At 37.4% G+C, this 21995-nt stretch overlaps 1 protein-coding gene across 3 annotated transcripts in view; it reads right to left on the bottom strand.

The window, feature by feature from the left end:
- TPK1 (thiamin pyrophosphokinase 1) overlaps window positions 1-21995 on the bottom strand; it is a 305416-nt gene that overhangs the window by 153113 nt on the left and 130308 nt on the right. For all 3 annotated transcript variants that reach the window (XM_079300660.1, XM_079300661.1, XM_079300659.1), the window contains one exon: window positions 12220-12292. In XM_079300660.1, coding sequence (XP_079156786.1) covers window positions 12220-12292 — 73 coding nt within the window. The remainder of the gene's footprint in view (window positions 1-12219; window positions 12293-21995) is intronic.

Below are 21995 nucleotides of genomic sequence, written 5' to 3'. Positions count from 1 at the left end.
AGCCCATAGTGAAAAGACATAGTCAATCTATTAACAGATAACAGAATTGGAAAGCCTTAGACCTTACAGTACCTTTTGTGCAACTTCTTTAAAAGTGAATTTAACTAAAATAGAGGCAGTGTAAACACCAGTTATATGATACAGGTACAGCTCATCTTAACAAACTTTCCCAGAATTTATCAAACCATATCAGATTTACCCTAACCCTTCAAAACAACTTGAGTTTAGTTTGCCACTAAAAGTACATCACATAAGTGATAAATAGTGCTCCCTAAGGGATCCTAAACTTTTCATACTATTTCATTCCCAAATCTAACTAGTCCACTACACTTTCCTCCTGCTAAAGGGAGTTCTGGGTTATCCCAAAGCATCTATAAACTGTCAACCCACACTTACATTTTTCACACTACATAGAACCAAGTTCAAGAAGAACTTGTCAAAAAATGTCAAATGCAATTATTCTCTCTCTCTCACATCACTTTCATTCTCTACCTATGAATCTGCTCAAACTTCAGGTCTGCAAGGCATTCAGACATAGCACTGACACATCAAAGATTACACAGAGCTATCCTGTATTCTGTACTGGAGGACACAACCACTGGAGAATCACTGGTTTTCTCTCTTAGTGCCATGTAATCTATTTATTTCTGTGTACAAAATCCTGAAAGCCTCACCATTTGTCATAAATCTGTCTTAAATAATTTCACCTAAATCAACTGAAAATTTATCAATTACCTCCTTTTATTAGCTCTAAGAGGTGAACTGAGATCTTACTGTGGCTTTTGGCTTTCTCTCTGCATATGGCTGGCTTGGGGAGAGCCCATCCCGAAAATCCTGTCACAATCAGAGAACAGGCATTGACCTGGATGGGAACAGCACTTCACACCAGGACACTGCTGCATGGCATTACACTTTATTTGGAAGCCCAATGCTAAGGACTACAATCAACAGCTCATCACAAACTGCAGTCAATTGGAACAAAACAATTATGTTGGATGAAAAAGTGTTTGTAAGGACTTTCCAGTGAATCAAGAAGGCTGTTTTGCATTTAAGGCACTGAAACTCTGAAGGTTCACAGCCAGAGGGGTGCTCTTATACAGAAGGAGAGCAAAGGGAAAGAAACTGAGTCTGGCCACAATCAGCTATTTGCATTTCAGGTACGCAAAAATCCATAGAAATGGTAAAACTGGAGGGGAAGGCTGTCTCTTTTGGCTGGACTGCTTCTAACTGTTCCTGGATCGTGGGAATGGCTCTTTGGCAGTCACTGAGTGCAGCCCAGGGCTGCAAACCACAGTCAGGGCAGTCCAATGAGTGTGGCACAAGGACTGAAGCATGTAGAACCTCAGTAAATAAAGGAAAAGCACGTGCTTGAATCCATAACTGCCTGGGGAGGAGCTGGCTTGTCCAAACACTCAAAAAATTGCAAAAAATATTTGGAAACTTCTCCCCAGTCCTGTCCAAGGTAAAAATCAAACATATTTTTAAGCTGGAATATGTGTGAATTGATTTTACTGTTGTTGAGAACAATGTCCCCTGCAACACCCTGCCCTGCAGACCTTGCTCAAGCCTGGTGGAGTCACAGCTCTTTTGGAATCTCAATGGAGCTCTTAAGGAAAAACACCTAAAGGAGCAACAGACCTCCTCAACTCCCTCGTTTGATCTTATGAGTGGGAGAGTGTAACAGAAGTTGAGGTGTGCTCTTCACGGCTTCCTCCTCCCATATGGCCCACTTCCAGTCTGGGATGAGCTCAAGATAACAAGAATAAAATATAATTGAGGAAAAGAGACCTTCCCCACGTTCATCTGTGAAAGCTGTTGGTGCCAGATCAGAAATGCACTTCTGCAGGTATGTTAGCTATTCATGAGTACATTTACTTGCTCCAAAAAAATTGCAAAACACAGGCTATAGAACATGCTCTGAGGCTTGAGTGTGCTCCACTACTGTAACTGTTAATATTTCCACTAGGAAACATAACCTAAAGTCCCAAAGGCTTAACAGGCTAACTGAGTTCTGGTAATGTTAACCAGCAGCTTCTTGTGAGCTGACAATTCCTTACTCAAAGGGTTATTATCAAATTTTTTTTTTTTTAACTGAATTAGTTGTTTCAATCAGATTGACAATTGTTTGTACAAATTATACATTACCACAGGACCCACTGTAGAATTTGGGCAAAATAGTTTTAACACATTTAAATTTACTGTAAATGCATTCAAATGTTCATTGTTTGTAATATTTTTAGTTCTTTGTAGGATTTTTTATTCTTCACAGATGACTCTCCCATGAAAGCTTAGTCAAAGATGGAATAAACATACTTAAAGTCCTATTTTAAATTAAAATAAAGTAAAAAATATTTTAAAAACCAAACCAAAACAAAGAAAACCAGAACCAACCACTCTGTACTCCTACCTAATAAACTTAAAATGTTACTTTTAGATTACAAATATATGGTGTTTGTGTGTATGCTTTTTATCCCAGTCACTTTTTCACAACAGCAAAAAAGTGACAGCACATTTAATTTGCTGATGTGTCTGGGAAATTTTTCTATTTCCATCCAGTTCTCTTTCCTGCTCTCTGCTCCCACCTTTATTTTTCTCTCTTAAAATGCTTACCTTCCTAACTTTTTAGAGAGTCTCTACTTTTTTTCCTCAGTTTTTATTCCTCATTTTCCTCTCTCCAACATTTCATTTTTCTCTCTTAACTCATGTCATCACATATGGGACTGTTTCCAATTCTAATTATAGCTCCAAATCTATTTCACTTACAGAACTTTTTATCAGAGACTTCTTCAACTGAAGAGAATCCAACAGCAAACCAGAGTGCAAAATAACTCGGTCTTAAGACTCACCAGATTTCAGCTGATTTTCCTACACATCAGCTTATCAAACCTTCGTCCAAGACTTGTTTGCTGGACTCTGCTGAGCACTCAAGGGAAACAGCAGAATTGAAACAGCAAAACAAAGCGTCAAATGAGCTTGCTTATGAACAGGAAAACAGCAAGGGTTCAAAAGTATATTACAGTCAGAAAAATAAAAGGAGAAAGTACAAAGAAAGGCTAAGGATGAGAAATACTCTAATTTGCAGAAATTTCCCTGTCCAGCTGTAATTAAAGCTGCCAGAACTGGAGTTCTTTCATTCCCCTCCACCCCCTGTAATGGTATTTCTCTGCCACTAGTATCTTTTTTCAAAAATTACATCTTAATTAAGTTTCTTCCTGGTATATCTGAATGTAACTTTTACCATCTTGCACTCAGTGGAGCTACAAAAATAGACCTTGTATTTTGCATGATTTTGGCCAACTCAAAATTCAATGAGCAAAAATAACTACCTGAGCTCCAGAGGTCGCACTTGAATTTTCCTGTGGGACTCTACCTCACTCTTGGTTTATAAACAACTTCACACTTCCATGGCTTGATGAACAGGCAAGTGCAAATTTGGTAGCTTTAGCTCATTCCCTGTCTCACTGTAAAGCTACAAAACATTTAACTTCTCTGCTTGGAGAATACACAATTTTCCCTCTTTTCCACTTGGTGGCTGGTAGAGCACTCATCTATCTATGTGAACACAAACAGAACAAATGCAATCTTATTCCATCTGGACTGTCATCTTTGAGGTTTTGTAACTGGATTTCTATATGTGAAGTACAAGCACCTCAAGGACAATTTTACGGAAAGTTATACATGCTATTCCCGGGCCACGTGTCCCAGTTTATTGTACCTTTTAAAGTTCATAGTTGCATCAAAGATAAAGAACCAAAGGCTATGGTGGCCTTGGTGAGTTTGCCTCTGGAGTCTGGAAGTGAAGGAGAATGATCTTGAGAAGCCCATACCCTCCTTTTAAAGCAAGGGCTCAGCGCGCTCACAACAGGTCCCTCAAAGGGCTCATCCTCCTCCTCCTTCAGCCCACTTGCACCACCTGCAAACCTTCCTACTTCAAAATGAGCAACAGATTGTATCTTTTCACTCTGCTTCTGAAATGAGTGCTGACTGCTCTTTGACAAGAGACACAATAGAATCATCTGCACAGGCTGCTGCTTTAAATATTTAAAAATAGTAACATCAGGATTTTAGGGATCTCTTTTCTTGGTTAATGATCATGTTTGAGTACCTGTTTCTGGCCAGACTTCTGCTTTGGCTGGCTCGAGAGCTGCCACACAACAGAATCAAGCTTATAAATCCCATAGGACATTTGGACTGAAATTGAGTTTGCAGCAACATTTGATGAGCCATGAGGCTGTGGGTTCTGCAGCTTTGCTGGAGTCTGTTCTAATTAGGAGTCCATAGATAGAGGCACTGAGCCCTGTACTCTGGGAAAAATTTTATCTTAAATTCTCTAAAAAATAAAATTAAAAAAAAAAAAAGAAAAAAAAGATGGGTGTATAAATTTACACCTAAAATTACCTATAATCTGAGTCTTCAGCCTCTAGTACCATATCAAAGTTGTCTTTTTTGTGTGAAGAGGCTTAATCACAAAATAACTGTTCAATTTCCTTCTCCAGATTAAGCTGTCATTGTTTAAAATACCTTTTTTGTTCCTTGCACTGGAAATGAAGTTAATTCAATGCATTTCTATTTTTTAAACTTTTCTGTTATTTTCTCCATCACAGGCTGACAGATCAGAGTAATAACTTCTTTCAGAGATTAACACCAGATTAAATTTTTTAAAACTCTTGAAAGTAACTCAAATGTCTAATGCAATATAGATTCTACCCTTTCCCTTCCTCGGGCCATAACCAATGGAAGGGAGAAATAAATCTTATACTGCAACATAATATTAAACTGAAATTGGATGCAAGACTAAAATACCACCACCATCATTTTTGTATATGGTGCACTGTTTTCTTGCATATTCTACCATCAAGCAGTTGAGCTTCAGCTAAAGCACTTGCAAGAAGAAAGTGAGCAACTCGTAACATGGAAACTGTCATTTCAAACCTAAGCAAAAGAAAGATAAACCATCTCTAATAAAAGTTTGATCTCTTAATTTCTATATGCTGTCTTCATAAGCTAAATTTAAAACTGCAAAACACTGCAACGGAAAATAGAGTAATACTTTTTTTAAGGAATGAGAATTTGGCCAAATTCAATTCTCAAACCTCCTAGGTAAATTAAGGACTGACTCAGGCTCTAATAAACATATGTAGTAGCTCTCACTGACCTCAAAACTCTCAGAATCTCAATGATATTACATTGATCTTACTACAGAAGTAGGATTTGCCTGTTTCTTCAGGTGCAAAAGGAATGATGTGCAACTCAAATAGAAAGAATACACATTACTTAGAAACATGCAGACCTGAAAAATTGAATTTGTGTTGACTTCCCCACCCTCTCCTCCCAAAGCTCATCTGCATTTAAACAGATACAGTTTTTTGGGAGCTGCCACCTTAATGAAAGCCTAAACAGTGATCTAGAACCTGACAGAGATTTTTTGGGGGTTGTTTTTTAAAGGCATGAAGGACAGCACAGTGCAAGCTCAGAGTCCTGAAATCCTTTGCTTTAGAAAGATTCTTTTCAATGGGACATTTCAGACATTTTTCATATATTAACTGAGCAGGACATTAAACATTTATACAGGCTGTACATAATTTTAGGCTGTAGATTTGATGTCATATGCCATACTTCACTGACTGGCTGTGCACACACCCCCACATACCTAGGGGAATACCATTCACTAGGCACAATCATTCCAATACAAGTAGAATAGCACTGAAAAGGTGGTTCATGCATATTTATCCACTCTATCATAAAAGAAGAATTCAGGAGACTCAAATATAAATAGATATAGTTATATATATTTATATAGATATTTATAGATATAAATATCAAATGTATTTCAAAAAGTAAAGCTCAAAGCCAATAAACCATCCAAAAGACAGATTTTTCTTAACTGAAAACAAACTAGGGAACACATTACCAAGGGTAGTGGGGTTTTTTTTTGTTGTTGGTTTTTCTTCGTTTTGTTTTTTGTTTGGTTTTTTTTGGTTTTTTTTTGTGAATACTTGCATTCTCATTAATGTAATGTGAACAAAAGGGAGTAGACTAATTTTGGGGAAAATTAAATCAATCTGTGAAGCTATTACACAAAGATACCACCTCCGATGTAGGAAAACTTTAAGTAATACATTAGAGAGCAATGAAAAAGTGTATCAAAGAAGCCCCACTGTGCATACTTTTGCTTTCAACAGTATTCTGTTCTGGCCCAGCTGAATGAACCTTTGATGTGACCTGGTGTGACTGTCTGTCATGTTCACCTTTACAAAAGGTGCCACCAAGCACAGAATCTCTTACAAATTTATGACATATCCGGAACATTGAGATATTGCTACTTTCATTTAGCATGAATAAGAAATCCACATAACCAGAGTCAGCTAGACAAGTCACTTGGAAACACAATCCTGACAAGACCTATGACATACTATTCAAGAATGGAATAATTTGTGAAAGCTCCTGTTGAATAATTACATGACTAATGCATACAGAAAGCTTCCAGTCTAAAACCCTAAATTGCATATACAGTCATATACAGTTTGAACTATTCATAGCAGGACCATAGCAGATTTATAAATTGTTTTGCCTTAATGAACCTCTATCTATTTTAAGCCAAAAGGCTCTTTAAATAAATTTACATCAGTAGAAAAAAAACTACAACTTGCATCTAAATCCAGGTGGCTCAAAGCACCCTCAACACATCAGAAGCAGAGCTGAGGTAGTCATAGCAGTTTTTATACATGTCAAAGATGTCACCAGCAGAACATATTAAACAAGGGATTGTTTGGAAGCTTAAGTACTGAATGTCAAGCAGAAGTAGCCAGTCCAACAGCACGACTAAATTGTTTCAGATCCACTTGCACAAATTTTAGAGTTCCTTCTGAAACTATAAAACATTTCACAAAGGAATCAGGCCACAAAATGAACCATGTTTTTCATAGAAAACTCTTCAGTCTAACGAGAATGCTTTAATGAGTCAAGCATTTTAATATCTGAAGTCTTATTTTGTACTAAAAATTAGTATTAGAAGAAAATGTAACATTCAGGGATAAAAAAATAAATTAAAACAGTCACATAAACACGTAATGGTTTTCTTTGTTTTAAATTATAGTAATAGAGCTGAGGTAAATCAATTAACAATGATTTCATAAAATTATTAAGAAGTTTGGCCTTAGAAAGCAAGCAGGGAACATGGTGTAAAACATGAAGTTTATCCAGAAAGTTTATAAGCTAGAGAAATATAAAAGCACTACATCAGTGTTACCAATATATTTTGTAAATCTAATTGTAGGTGCATCATCATAGAACAAAAATACAATACCCACACCCTACCTATTAAACCTTTTTACAGCCCTGATAACCATTAGCCCTGTAAATGAAAATAGGAAAGTGCTACAGCTGCAGAACTGCCTGCAAAATAAGCAGCTCTATGGCCTTAAAAAGAAAAAGAATAGAAAATAAGTGGATTTGTAAGTAAGTTCACAGCATTTAATTACAGATCTGAAGTAGAGCCTACTAACTCTACAGCAGCCTTTCAAGGCACAAGATGTTTGCCAGGAAAGCTAAACCAGATTTTTAATAAATAGCATTGCCTGGATTTCAAAGAGCATTGGATTCAACCTTCTGCTTCCAGGCATAAAATACAGATTTAGTGTAATTTTAGATAATGTCTTTGGACTTAAGACTTCAGAAACAGAACCTTGTTTGAGGCATAACAATACAGATGGCTGCTTTAACTTCAAAGCAATGTTTAAAAGGTTTCAATAATAGAAACATTCAGCTAAAGTAAGAAAAAGATGAAACTGCAATGGCGGAAATATCACCACAAATCCTCCCTGCTTTGTGCAGTGTCATTTGCAATGCACTTCAGACTGTACAGAGAAAGAATGGCAGTGCATCTATTATGAGATCACATGAACATGCATATTTATCATGAAAGTACTTCTTCCCACTTTCTATTTTAATAATGACAGAAAATATACAGAATAAATAATACTAAATTGCTATTCTTTATCCTTCATTTATAGTGCAATATGATTTTAAAAAGAAATTTTAAACATGACATTTCATTTTCAGCTGTGGTGCAGTTTTACCCAGTCTTAACATTATTTAACTCCAAAAAATGGGGGAAATAATCTCTAATATTTTAATAAACAAGTACATCCTTGACAAGTCAATGAGGCAAAACCAAGATCACAGAAAATAAATGTAAAGCTGAATAACCTCTGATACACACTTACTTATTCTCTCCCAAAAGGAATGCCTAACTCTTCACTTACACATCCCACTGAGAAGTCTGTTACACAGTTACTTTCCAAACAAAACTTTTGCCTTTAGATCTCTTTACTACTGCATACTACACCTAACAGAGATAAAGTGGATTTTTCTGCTTCATGCTTATGAACTTTACTTAAATAAGGTTCCCCAATACAATAGTAATTGTCCTCCTAAAGGGAAAATGGAAACATTTGTAGTATAATCCCTTCTCAAATAAAAACACCAGAACAACTGGCTTAAATATACCCCATTCAGTAAAACCCCTTGGCTTTCTGTATGCCATGTCTTCCTGTAGTGACAAAAATCTTCTTGCTTTCATCACTTAAAGGAGGTAGAAAACCTTCAAAGCAATGTCCTGGCTTGAAGCTGGTGTGATGAAGAGTCAGGCTGTTACTGTGCTGTGATGATGACACATCTGCTGTGAACAATACTTCCCACAGCCATTAGTTTCATGCACTGAGTTTAATATACCCCACTACTTACCCAGCACTACACTGGGCTGTCTTTGACACAAACACTTGCATATGGTTATGTTTTATTGCTCAATAATTAACATCCATAAACTTTACTATGAAAAAGTAATTCTTAAGCAATGGCACAATATCTTCAGATAGGTAAAAAATGTCACAGTGTATTAACTTCTGTCAACACAGGTAGCTTTTATAAAATTATAAAAATAACTGATAAAAGAGAATACTTGAAACAATACAGCAATATTATCTAATGATAGTGGCTTACTTTGTCTCTGGGTGTGATCTGCATGTGGGTAAGGAAGGATGATATGGGAAGTAACCCTAATTGGCAACATGATGCTTCATTAAAGTCAATGGTATTACACTGATAAACTCACCTGAAGGTCTTCCACAGCCTGTTTTAAGTAGCCCTAATATTTTTTGGGTCATGAACACAAATACAGCATTTCCAAAAGACAGTTACTTTGGAAATTGTCTGGACTACAGAGGGTGCTTTAATGAACAAGATGCTTTACAAGAGAAGAAATATACCCCTCTCTCCAATTTCTGTGCTTTCTTACATTTGTCACTCAAGATCTCCTTAGACACTCACCCATTCTAATTTTCTGACTAGGGGAAATTAATTTAAAAATGCAAATATTTTTTCTACCATGTACACGCAAACTTAAAATTCTAAAGTCTATCTGCATTTTCCTCAGTCTTGTATGAAGACCTCAGGCAAGGATTCTGTGGGCTGGATTATACCTTTAAAATCCTGATGAATTACTTCTTCCTTTACAGCCTATCAGCTCAGTCCTTGCACAGATGTATTATTACCTCTGTATGAAGCAGAATGATTCACTATGTGTTCATAGAGAAGATGTAAAGTGCTCATCAGTAGTAAGATGCAACTAAGCAGACAAAAAGGATGCCAGAAAAGTAATCCCTGTGAAACAGGGTAATACCTACTGTATTACCTACCTACCTCCTACCTCTTCCATGTCCCCTCTCTCTATTGAATGGCCCCTAACTTGCATTCTTTGGTAGGACTTAACTACCTACCAGCATGCTGTTCATATAACTGTTAATTGCAGAATCATAGAATGGTTCAGGTTAGAAGAGACCTTAAAGAACATCAAGTTCTAAACCCCTGTCATGGGCAGGGACACCTTCCACTAGGCCAGGTTGCTCAGAGTCCCATTCAACCTGATCTTGGACACTGCCAGGGGTGGTGCAAACACAACTTCTCTAGGCAACCTGTCTCATCTTTCTTTTTGTAGGTGTAGAAGGAGAGATTACAGGTGACCTTGCCCTTGATAAGTCACAGTTGTACTAATTATAAAGAATAGCTTGGCCCTTAATGGGTCACAGCTGTGACTTATAAAGATAAGCGTGATAAAAGGGGTGGGTTGACTGCTCAAGGGAGGTTAGAGGCAGAGGACCTGGAGGAGCTCTGAGGAAAAAGGAAGTGAAGGAATGTATCAAAAGGACTGGAGGAGTGACTGAATAGGGGAGAGACTTGCTGTAGCAAGGAATCTGCTGTGAGGTCAGTCTGGGTCTGCAGTTAGACCCTGCAGTGGGCGTATGCAGTCAGAGTCGAGCCAGACAAAAGCTTGTGGTCAGAGGTGGGAAGGAAAATACAGTCGTATTCCAGCAAGAATTAATCTGCCTTCAGAGTCTGCAAAGGAAACCTATGGTGGGAATTTGCTGCATTTAAAGTCTGTGATTAGTTGGAGTCTAATCTGTAAAAAGAATAAACCAGGACCCTTTTCACGTTGTTGAATAAGAGTCTGCATTTTGGCTCATTTCTACCCCAATGAGAGATCTGCTGCAATGCTTTTATGCTCCCTTTGGGTACTGAAGGGCTGCAATTAGGTCATTCCAAGGTGTTCTATTTTCCAGGCTGACCTATCCCAAGGGTCTTTCCTCACCTCCTGATCCCTTCAGCCCTAAGCATCTTTGTGTCCTCTTCTGGGCTCACTCCCACAGCTCCATGTCCCTCCTGTGCTGGAATCCCAGAGCTGGATGCAGCACTGCAGGTGGGGTCTCACCAAAGAGGAGCAGAGGGACAGAATCTCCTCCCTCACCCTGCTTTGGAGGCAGCCCAGGACACGTTTGTCTCTCTGGGCTGTGAGTGCCCATGGCTGGGTCATGTCCAGCCTCTCATCCACCTGCACCCCCAATCCTTCTCCCAAGGCTGCTCTCCATCTGCTCATCCCCAGCCTGTGTTGGTGCTGGGGCTTGCCCAGAGTAGTGCATTTTGCCACTTCCCCTTTTACAGACTCACAGAAGAAGCTGAGTTGGAAGGGACCCACAAGGACTAATGAGTCCAACTCCCAGCCCTGCACAGCATCATTCCTGAGAGTCACACCATGTGCCTAGGACTGTTTTCCAAATACTTCTTGAATTCATTTATTCCCAAGCTGTAATTTAGGTTCCTGAACATTTTTTTTGAGCAGTTCTCCTAGACATGAAAAGCATTACACATTTCTCCATTCTAAAAAAGGAGGTAGAATATGGAAATAAAACAGTGCCCAGAGAGAGATTAAAATCCCACTTTATGCACTCCTCCAGACCTCCTCTCACAGTATGAAACCTTGTATTTTAATAATTTAATCCTAAATCCACCAGGGAAGAGTTTAGGCAAATTTCGTCCTTACACATGAATTAGAAGCAGACTAAGTCAACTACCTCAGAAGGATAAAATACTTAATCCTCTTGCAGGTGCAGCCTGCTGCAAAGGTAAGCTGGTCTGTCAAGGCAAACTCTGAATTTGCAGAAGCCTGCTGTCCAAGATACCAGAGTAAAGAACTGTGATCATCATGAAAGCATAAACAAGGAGGCAGGTGAAGTGTTAAATACCAAAGGTATTTATGTTAAATACCAAAAAGTCAGGTAAAGGCAGAACTTTAAGCCCTAAGACCTGAGAAAAGTGAATTTACATTTATGCTGCTCACTGGAAATAAATTAACACAGACAGGAATTTATCCAATACCTCATTAAGGAGGGCACTCCACCAGTGCAGCAGAAGTAGTTGACTGTAATTCAATGCTTCGGTGGGTGAGGAAAGAGACAGATTTCTCTATCTGCAGCTTTCCTTTAAAAAGGTAAAGTTGTATCCTACATATAGCACCCTGAGAAACTCTCTCTAGGAAGTATGTGGATACACACCAGGTGGGAATCATGGTAAGTCAATCTTTATTTCTTTGTATGTCACCATGAAAAAGAAGTCACAGATTTTTCAGGAAGTTTTATCCTAGTTTCTAGATATTGTAATTTCTACCAACATATGATCTATTTTTTTCACCTGATACTATGAAAACTGAACCTCCTGTGTTTAAGCATTAGTACAGTGACATAAAGTACAACTTCTGAGTTTCTCAGGTGTTTACAACTGAAGCCTCAAAGGAATAAATGGGCACAGAATCGCTTCATGACCAACAGCACTAATGGCTTGGATCTTACAATGATCTATCACACAAAATCTCAAAGGGATTTCATTTACCTTGACCTTGTAGTACTCCTTGACTTCAGGTTGAATGGAATCAAAATCACCACTGATGTAATCAGGCAAAAAGCTGAAAGGAAAGCAATGAGCAGTGAAATTAAAAATTAATCCATCTTACTGTATTTAATATTTATTTTATCAAGTGTACTGAGGAGTACAAGCATTCATCTTCTAAAAGGAATATGACTTCCTTAAAAGCATATTAAAACAAGCTGATGTGATACAAAATAAGGTAACAAACAAAATGTAAAACTGGACAATCTATTGTCCTTTTGCTGAGGGACCTGCATATTGCTTATATATCTCTCCAGGTCAGTAAGACTTGCATTTGCCTGGTCCTAGAAAGACAACTTTCAAATATCTTTCAAATGTATCATTCTGTCAGCAAAGTGTTTGAAATAGCATGTCAGAGTGCTGTACAACAAACCTCGGAGGACATAATTTGTCAGAAGATGATGATGCTTCTTGGACAGCTGGTATGCCATAAATGTTTCAAGGACTTGTATTTTAGTTCTCAGTGATGTCATCTCATTTCTAGTCTTCTTGATTATTAAAAACACTCTCAAAATATGGAAGCTAAATACTAAGTGAGTTTTAACTCCCATTAACTTAATTTCAACTCCTAACTACCATTTGTATAGTAGTATTGCTGCAAAGCACATGGAAATAATTTTTGCATATTTATCTTAACTTGCCACATGTAGATTTTTTAATTGTGGAATGCAATTAAAAAAATTATTGTATAAATTTGTGTCAAGTTCCTAACAAAACTTCCCCTGTGTATAGCAAGAACAGTGTAAGATAATATTTTGGAAAAGTCCACAATGCCCCCCCAAATACTCAACATAACTTTCCATCTTGAACAATTCTTTGAGTTTTAAGAAGTAGCTGATAGGTGAGAGTGTTTCCACTGTTTCAACACACAAGGCTGCACTGAGTTTTGAAAGTAAAGTTGTGAATTTAATTAATTTAACTCTGTGGCTACCACATGCTACAAGGGGCATGAGAGCTCATCAACAAATTCGTTTCCAGCTTAAACTGTGTTACAAAGAATTGAGGACAGTATATTGGGACATATTTTTTTCTGCCACATGATTTCAGAAGAACACTGCAGGGTCTAGAAACTCCTCATTTCAGTAAAACACATAAAAATCTTATGTTCTGTGTCCATGCAAAGATTTCAAAGGAGAGGTGTGGTCACTGGCCACCATTTTCTTTGAAAACTGAAAGCTTCTCCAGTAGAAGCTGTAAGTAAGTTTCCTGTGAGTCACATCATGTGCAACTACAGCATTTCAAATTCCTCTCCACTATTACTAAGGTTGTTATAAAATGATATATTCTAAAAAATAATCCCTCTAAAAGTGATGGTCCAACACTCACTGCAGCCAGAAGAGCAGTCCCTGCTGCACTGGGTTTGACTGAGGACACAGGAATCAAGTAGCAGAAATGCAAATGCTTCAGTGCTCTGTTTCGTATTCCTCCATCAGTATGGTTCAAAACTGAATAGAAAATTAGGTTTGCTCCTTCATTGTGAAGACTGACTTTTCCAATGTACAAAAAACCCCACATTTTTAAAAGTTAAAATTTAAATACTATTTTTTTTTACCTTTCCATCAGTTTCTTAATGAAATATTTGCTGAATATGACAAGCCTAAAACCTGCAGATATTCTCTTTCAATTTGTTATTTTATCATTATTTTCTCTTGATTGAAGCAGAGCCATTAAAAGTAAACTCATTCTAGGCGTTTTAGTGGTGGCCCTGAATGCAAACCTTGGAGGTGTTCCAGTAGGTTGGGCATGAAAAACAGCAGCCAGTTGTCATGGAAAGCCAGCTTTCCAAAAGGATTTTTGGTGCTGTTGTTTGGTTTTGGTTTGTTTTTTTTTTTTTTTTTTTTTTTCTTCTAGAGCAGCTACAAATCACAGTGCTTTTAAATAATCAACTATTTCTCTTGCATGCTTCAAGAGACATAAATGGGAGAAAAAACAGCCAAAACAGTATTTCTTTTAAGGATCGAGTGCTCATTCACAGCTTTTGTTCTCATCCAGAATAAAACAATTTCCAATCAAAAAATTAGTCTGAATTTTTCCAAGCAGAAGGAACAGGCATTTCACTTGTACCTCCCATGGGCTCTGCTGAAGCTTCTGGCTGTGCTTCCTGAACACATCTCCTCTGCAAGGAAGCTCTGTGTCCATTTTCAACATACCCTCTCTAAATTACTCACTTGGAGACACTACAGAAACTTCTGGTGACTAAAGGGAACAAGGAATTGTGACTAGAGACTTCAAAATTTTGAGATGTCTAGGCCTCCCATTAATGATCATGAAGAGAATTCTTTCTTCATTTTTCCTTCCCTTTTAGAAACACCAGAAACAAGGAAAGTTCAGAAAGTCATGCCTGATTAAAAAAAAAAAAAAAAAAAAAGTAAATTGCAACTCCACTGTCAGCCTCACAGACATGAAAAAAAAAGTCTGTTTTATCTTCAGAGAGAAGATGGCTACTTTTTGTAGCTCATTGACTATGCAAACCAACAAAAGTAAGGCAACATTCAGTACAGAGTCAAAGGCTGCACTGACACAGCCCTTTTTGAGTTCTGTGGAACAAATTGTCTGATCCAGGTGAGCAGATTTGAGTCAAGGCTCTTTCCAATTAACTCAAGTGAACAAAGTTCATTTTGTGAAGAATTCTTCCTGACTGACTAACCTCAGAGATTAGCACTGGTATAGAAATAGAGGAAATAGATGAGAGAGAGGTATATGAAGGGGAAAAAAACCCTTCATACTAAAGTAACACAAGAATATTTTGTAATAATTGAGGTTTCACTTGCTTGCTTTCATATAGTTTTCTATTTACTCCTGAATATAGACTTCAATGCAGGAGAACAAGCTCGGGAGAATCATCATCAAGCTTGTTTCTATTTTAGTGGAATAATTATGCCAGGAGAAAAATAATAAGAAAGGCCTCTCTGTAAAAGTTAAAACAGCTGCCCTTACTTAAAGTACAGATTAAAACCAGGTATTGTATTAGTCTAACCCATGTTTTCCTGCCCTCTGAATTCAAATTCATGAATAATTCTCATTCTGATGCATAACTGTACTGAAGTACTGAAGATGTCATCTTTCAGTGACATATCTGACACACATCCTTTAGTGAAGGAGTTTAACTTTTTGCCCATGATGGAAAAATATGTCTTTAATTCCTAGTGCAATTTGAAATTTTAATTCCTAAACAGTCCAGATGATACAGTCTACCGCATTTCAGAACCATATTTTATCAGTCTCATTTGCTATTAATTATCACTATGCATATAAGGTCATGACCAGCTCAGCTGGCTTGATTCTCTGCTGCTTTATATTGACATTTACCAGGAGTGAGCCAAATCCCTAATCCTAATGAGACTGAAAGTATAAAATTCATGTGAGATCAGTCTAGTCTACCAACTCTTTTTTAGAGCTGTCAAGAAGTATAACACCAGGCACTGGGCAACAAAAAATCTTCAGAAGCTTGGACCAAATGGAGTTTTTCTTACGCTTTTCAATCTCTTTTGGGTTTTTGGGTGTTGAAGGGTTTATTTTGTTTGGGTTTAGGTGTGTGCTTTATGTTGTTTGGACTTGCCTTTTTTGTTCCTCGTCTATTTTAGAATCATACTGCATCCATCTAAAATGAGTATGAAGTCAGGAGGGCCAGGATTACTTTCAGATAAGGATCCAAAGGCGCTTCCCCATACCAGACTACTTATCTTTATCTATGTAACAAGTAACTTTTTAAAAAAATAAAACCCCTATAGTTTCCATATGCAACCTTTAAAGGTTTAGCTAGACTGTGAAGAAAAAACACTATTTCTCAGCAGTTTGGAGATGGATCCCAGTAGATGATTTATACAAATTGGATAAAGGCTGAATGTTGACTGAGTTTTATGAACTCCCAGGATGCTGGGCTGGAAAGCAGGGGTGGAAAAGAGATTCCAGCAAGTTTGACACAGTTTCCAGATATCCCAATAAATTTTTAGTCGCCAGTACCAGAAAGCAGCAATTGATTCTTACCACTGACAGATTACAAAATAAATAGAAGCTATTTAAACTCTGAGGTTCTTATGCTAAACAAGCAAAATTGTGCCTTTTGCCTTGAAGTAATACATCTAATAGACACAGCAACATTGTTTTTAAATATTCAACACTAATGAAGTGTGTTAAATTTAAAACACCAGAATATTTTCTTTTTTATTCACTCACTTAAAGAATTCAATGTGAAGTGTTAAATATGCGTTTTCTCACAGTTATGAAAAAGAGAAAAAAACAAAACACAAAAACCCCCACAAAACTAATACAATGTAGAAGTTTATACTAAAAGATCCATGCTGCCTTCTTAAATAAAATGCTTGGTCATAACTGCTCAGCTCTATCATTAATTCAAAGTTACAGTTTCCTAGTACTATTGACTTTTCTTGTGATGTAGCTCCTTTGGCACATAATTGTATGCAATTAACCTTTTTTAAACAAATGTTAACATCAGAGTCATGAGCATCTAAAGGCAGTATCTCCATACCTTTTGATTCCTACAGCTGCAGCACAGAAAATAGTCTCATGCAGACAAACTGTGTCCCCCAGCTGTATCATCTGAGGGTATGGAGTGGGTTCCCTATGTTTTTTCTTCACTAGTAAAAATACATTTCAAAATGGATGTCTTTTACCCTGGAGTAACAGGCACAAACAAGCTACATTCCTGTGGAAAATAAATCAGTGATGATAAAATGCTGCAGAAGCAAAGTCAACTCTGACTTTTGTAAGCATCTAGTACTTGGGAATATAGAAGATAAAACTCTCTAGCACTATTACAGGATAAGCATTAAAATCACAGTATAACAATAAAACTCTAACAAACAGAAATTAGTACTCTCAACTCTGTGTTTGCTAGCTGTTAAGGTGCACTTTCAGCGTGCCCTCCTGATGTCTTGACAGGAAGAGTAAGTGAGGGCTGTTCTCATTAGAAGGGTGTTAAGTCTGATTCAATCTGTCAAAAGTATACCATTATCTGCTGCAAAGATCAAAGTGCCTTTTTTACTCTCAGAGACGTGTACAGCACAAGCAGGCACCTTTTATACATTGTCTCAGGGCAGCATATTCAGATGCTCCAAGTAGTGGCACAGAGGTGAGTTTCTGGGTAAAGGAGAAATGTCAGATAGTGAGATATATTCAGAGTTAATGTCTATTCAATCTATAAATACCTGCAAGGTTGTCACAAGAAAGGGTCATGCCTGCAGCTCAGAAGCCCAAGACTAAAATACCAATGGAATTAATGAATTCAAACTGGCCATAGAAAAGAATTTTGGTTTGATCAATCTTGAACAGATGCCACAAATAATTCCTTAACTTATTATTATCATAAGCTATGATAACTATAATATGAACTTATTATTATCAACTAAAACCCCCAGAAAACCTCAGTTCTTAGCTTGTCCATCCTCTACTTCCCAAGCAAGACTCTCTTGAAGACAGTTACTTTTTCTGACTCCATGGTGCTCATTACTGCTGTTTTGATCCCCAAAACCTCCCTTATCACTATACAATGTTTGCAGTAGGATGGCTCTGACAATGATGTGACAGTTCTGTATGAATTTGGAGTGAAAAAAAATCAAACAAAACACCCCAACTATTTCCCACATCCTCTTCAAACCCTTAACAAAACCCTAATGTCCATTTTGCAATTGCTCACACAAAACAATTCCAGAACATCATTTCGCACACTACAATAAATCCAGACATGATTTAATAAGACTTAAAAAAAAAAAAATTAAAAAATGGAGGGTGTACAATGTAAACACCAATTTAAAGAAGAAAGCAAATATATGCATACATCAAGCTACACACAGATAACCTAAATTCTTTGCACAGACTGTTAGCTATCTGCATATTAGTCAGGTAGTTATGTGGTTAAAACTACTTCAAATATTAGGCAATCTTGAAAAACAGCCTCTTTTTTCCTTACTTTTTAAAGAGCTTAGTGTTAAAGAGCATATACGTATTATTTCATTTGGAAAGCCTACAATTTAAAGGAAAAGATAAAAGTGTGTGAAGATATGAAGGCAATAATGCATTCATTTATGCTTGTCTGGTATGTAGTGTCACCTTGCAAATAATATAGTATCTAAAATAAATGGAAGAACATATTACCTTCAGCTCCAACTGCTATGCAAAGCACACATCAGAGAGACATCTTCCAGAAGGGAAAGCAAACTTTCTTCCATTATCACTACAAATCTGAAAAAGCTTATACCCTGCCTCAAAACCTTGTGTGACAAAAAGAGTGTTAATGATAACTACAACTGTTGCATTTTTCTTTTTAATAGACAAAATTTGAGAATTTTTCTCCAGTTGCAATTGATGCAGTATTAAATTAAGTCATGCTCTGAGATTTAAGAACTACTCTCTTGTTTGCCACAGTGCTGAACATCCTCCTGTGTTCAGGTAAATATATGTACTTAATGATAAACTGAGTATGTTCAGAACAAGCAGCTCCCAGGGACTGCTACTAAGTACCTGCGGTATTTCTTTTTATTACCCATAGACTGAAGTATTTCTTAAAATAAAGGACAGCTGATGGCAATATATGATCTTAGAGTGAATTAAAGCTGAAGCTATTCAGCACAACTCAGCATTGCACAGGCTCAAGCACCATGCCTTGCTGTTGGATCCTTGGCAAAAAGAATTTTAAAAAAAGGAGCTAAGCCGTGAGTTTTCATTCTTGCATAGGGCAGCATGGCTCAGAGCAGCACATTAACCCAGTGGCAAAAAATGCTCCAGTGCCTCAGCACAAGTCATATGATTTTGAATGCTAGCAAAGCATAAATACTTGTCTGGAAGTGCCAGACTCCAGTCTTCTAGGACTCAAAGTGAGAAAAAAGGGGGGAGAATAAGCACTGCAGCTTCTAACAGGAGAGGGCATCTGACTCACTGAGAAGATGACAGGACCCCCAAAACGGTCTTCCCTCTTCTTGTTGAAGCAACAGATGGCAGAATTTCCTCAAAAAAAATTGATAAAAACAGCCATTGCATTAAAGAAATGTAAATTATTTATTAACATTTTATACTGCACGTGAAGAATCAAAAGGATGGGATCTAAAATGCAGTAAGCTTAGAGCAGTCACAAACTACCCAAACAGATTTAGAAACCAGTCTGAAAAAGGTGGCACTAGAAGCCACAGCAGGCTCAGGGCTTCATGGAGTGCCACCCAAGTTAGATGTTGCTGCTACAGGGCAACACACTTTTCCAAGACAAGATAAACAATTCCTCTTCTTTCCCAGAAATGCTGGAAACATGCATATTATAATTTTCCACCTAATCAGACAGTTATTAACAATGTCTACAGTGTGGCCTGAAAATTGAACTATACAATTTCAAAAGCCAGTTTGAATGACTAGTATTTAAACTTGAGGTGTCCTTTCTGTGAACTTTCACACCACCAAGAACACTTAAAAGTCAAGCACAATCAAACAGTTAAGAAGTTACATGTGAAAGATGTTCACTAGGATTTCCTTGCTTCCATTACTTTATTTACTCTCACCAGAGTACCTTAAGTACCTGTTCCAAGTTTAACATCTGTTACATACTTACAAAATCAGGGAAAAACATTTTTGCAGGGGAGGTTGAACTTGAAGAAGCCTTTTGCTTTTTCAAGGCTAGAACTGAAGTAAGTAGCTTGCCGCAAAAATCCTCTAGAGCCCTTTGTACACAAAGAGTCATGAGTGCAATAAGAAGAGATTTATCCCCTTACTAAGGAACTTGTTCCAAGCAAAGGAAATCTGCAGATTTTCAAAAGTCCAGATTATGCTTCTCCTGTTTGGGCCTGCATTTTCTTTTCTGATGGTCATGTACATATCATTTTATAGGTGGATATTCTCTTTTGTGGCCGCAAAAGACACACCTCTACACTTAGCTGTAAGTAAGATGACAAGCCATGAAATGTGAATTGTCATATAAACATTTATTTAAAGAACACCTATACAGAAGATAAGTCCTTAGGAAAAAGCCAAAACATTTGATCACAACACCATTAATGAAAGTTGATTCTGTAGAGTTACTGAATATGCTTCTTATCCTAGGCTCTGATTGCCCATGGAACAGCCACTGAGCAAATAATTTTTATTTTTGGTGAAGATATGCTTGAGTACCTTAAACATATTAATATAATCCTTCAAGTTTCAAGCCCTTACACTGATAAGGTATATAATATTTTGCAGAGAAACAATGCATTGAGGATCCTGAAAACACCTGGACTATGCAGAGGAACAAAATGTATCACTCAATGATTTTAGGTGGTGTGAGCCCACATGGCAAGGAATGGAGAAAAGACAGAGAACAGCAGACAGCTGTTTGAAGTCTGTTGACTCTGTATGGCTGAAACTGGGTAAGTCACTGGGAGGCAGAAGTTTTATTAAACCTTTTGCTGCTGACCTCTGCTGCAGCTTCTCCAGAGCTGACAGAGAACCAGAATATTCCAGCAGAGCATTAGCATTTCAAAAGGTACCTGCACCTCTTGCCTAGCACAGCACAGCAGCATTAATTAGAGAGACAGCAGAAGACAAATGCGCATACAAAATGCGAGCTAGTTTCTATTTGATGCTGAGTAACCTCTACCAAAAAGCACCCTCCCTTTCATCAGATAAACTCAAGGGAGCATTCTCCCATTTCTACACAATTTAGTTGTAAAATGGATGACCCTATATAATTTTCTGGAATGTGTGATTTAGACAATAACGTATTGCAAAATCTAACAGAAATTCTTTTAAGGTTTCTACTAATTGAAAAGATGAATGGTAGACTTAGAGCTCTGAAGGAATTGGTGGAAAACTGTTTAGTATTCCAGTTTCTGTCTTCAGTGGGCTGGAGCATCACAGCTGGGTAAAACTTCTGCAGCTGGCAGAGATCCTACTCACTTTAATCCTTGTTTTGCTCTTCTGGCTGTGTCACCACCTCTACAGAGCCAAGGTATCAGTGCCATATCTTAGTTAGCAAGGTTTACAGTTATGAATACACACCAGCAGTTCTCTCTTTTGCAAGATTAAAAGTATATCAAACAACTGTTTTCATGAACACAGCTGCAATTAAAATGCCTCTGATGAAGCTCTAATTAAAGAATAAAACCACCTTTTATAGTTACTTGGCATATGGATGAAATTATGAAACAAAATAAAGCTGTTACTCTCATGCATCAATAAATCTGTCTTCTGATCACAGCCTGATGTACTCAATTGAATTAGTTTTTCTACCAGGGTTTTATTTGTTATACTTTTTATAAGGGAGAACGAATGAGGGACTAACAAAATATGTTCATCTAGGGAAAAATCAGTTCTCTTGACATTTTCTTCTGTAAAGCATTTAAACTGCTATACTGAACAGGTAAGTTCATAACTATGCTCTGCATCTTAATAGATGCAAAAGAATGTCTGGTTGACAGTGAATTGCCAGACCTAAATTTTTATTTATTTTCACTGCTCATTAGTGAACAAACCTATCTAATGAAATACAGTAATGTAAGGAAACTTGCTGCAGTATCACCCTGTCCACTCTATGGGATGTCTGCTTTCCCAGAGACTCCCAAGTACAAGGAAATGCTATTCTAGCTGTTAAAATTCTCCTTTAGTTTAGCTGCAGTCAGATTCCTCCTCCTGGCAGTCAGGGCAGCTTCCAATGCCAAGTGAAAAAAAAAGTGTGTTTTAGAAGTTAGCCATTGCCACCCCCAACACCACAGGGAAGCTCCCTGCAGCTCCCTGGATGG

This window comes from Erithacus rubecula (assembly GCF_903797595.1).
Source record: "Erithacus rubecula genome assembly, chromosome: 3".
Taxonomy (NCBI): domain Eukaryota; kingdom Metazoa; phylum Chordata; class Aves; order Passeriformes; family Muscicapidae; genus Erithacus; species Erithacus rubecula.
The sequence above is the reverse complement of the archived record's forward strand: the minus strand, read 5'-3'. Positions and strand labels throughout refer to the sequence as shown.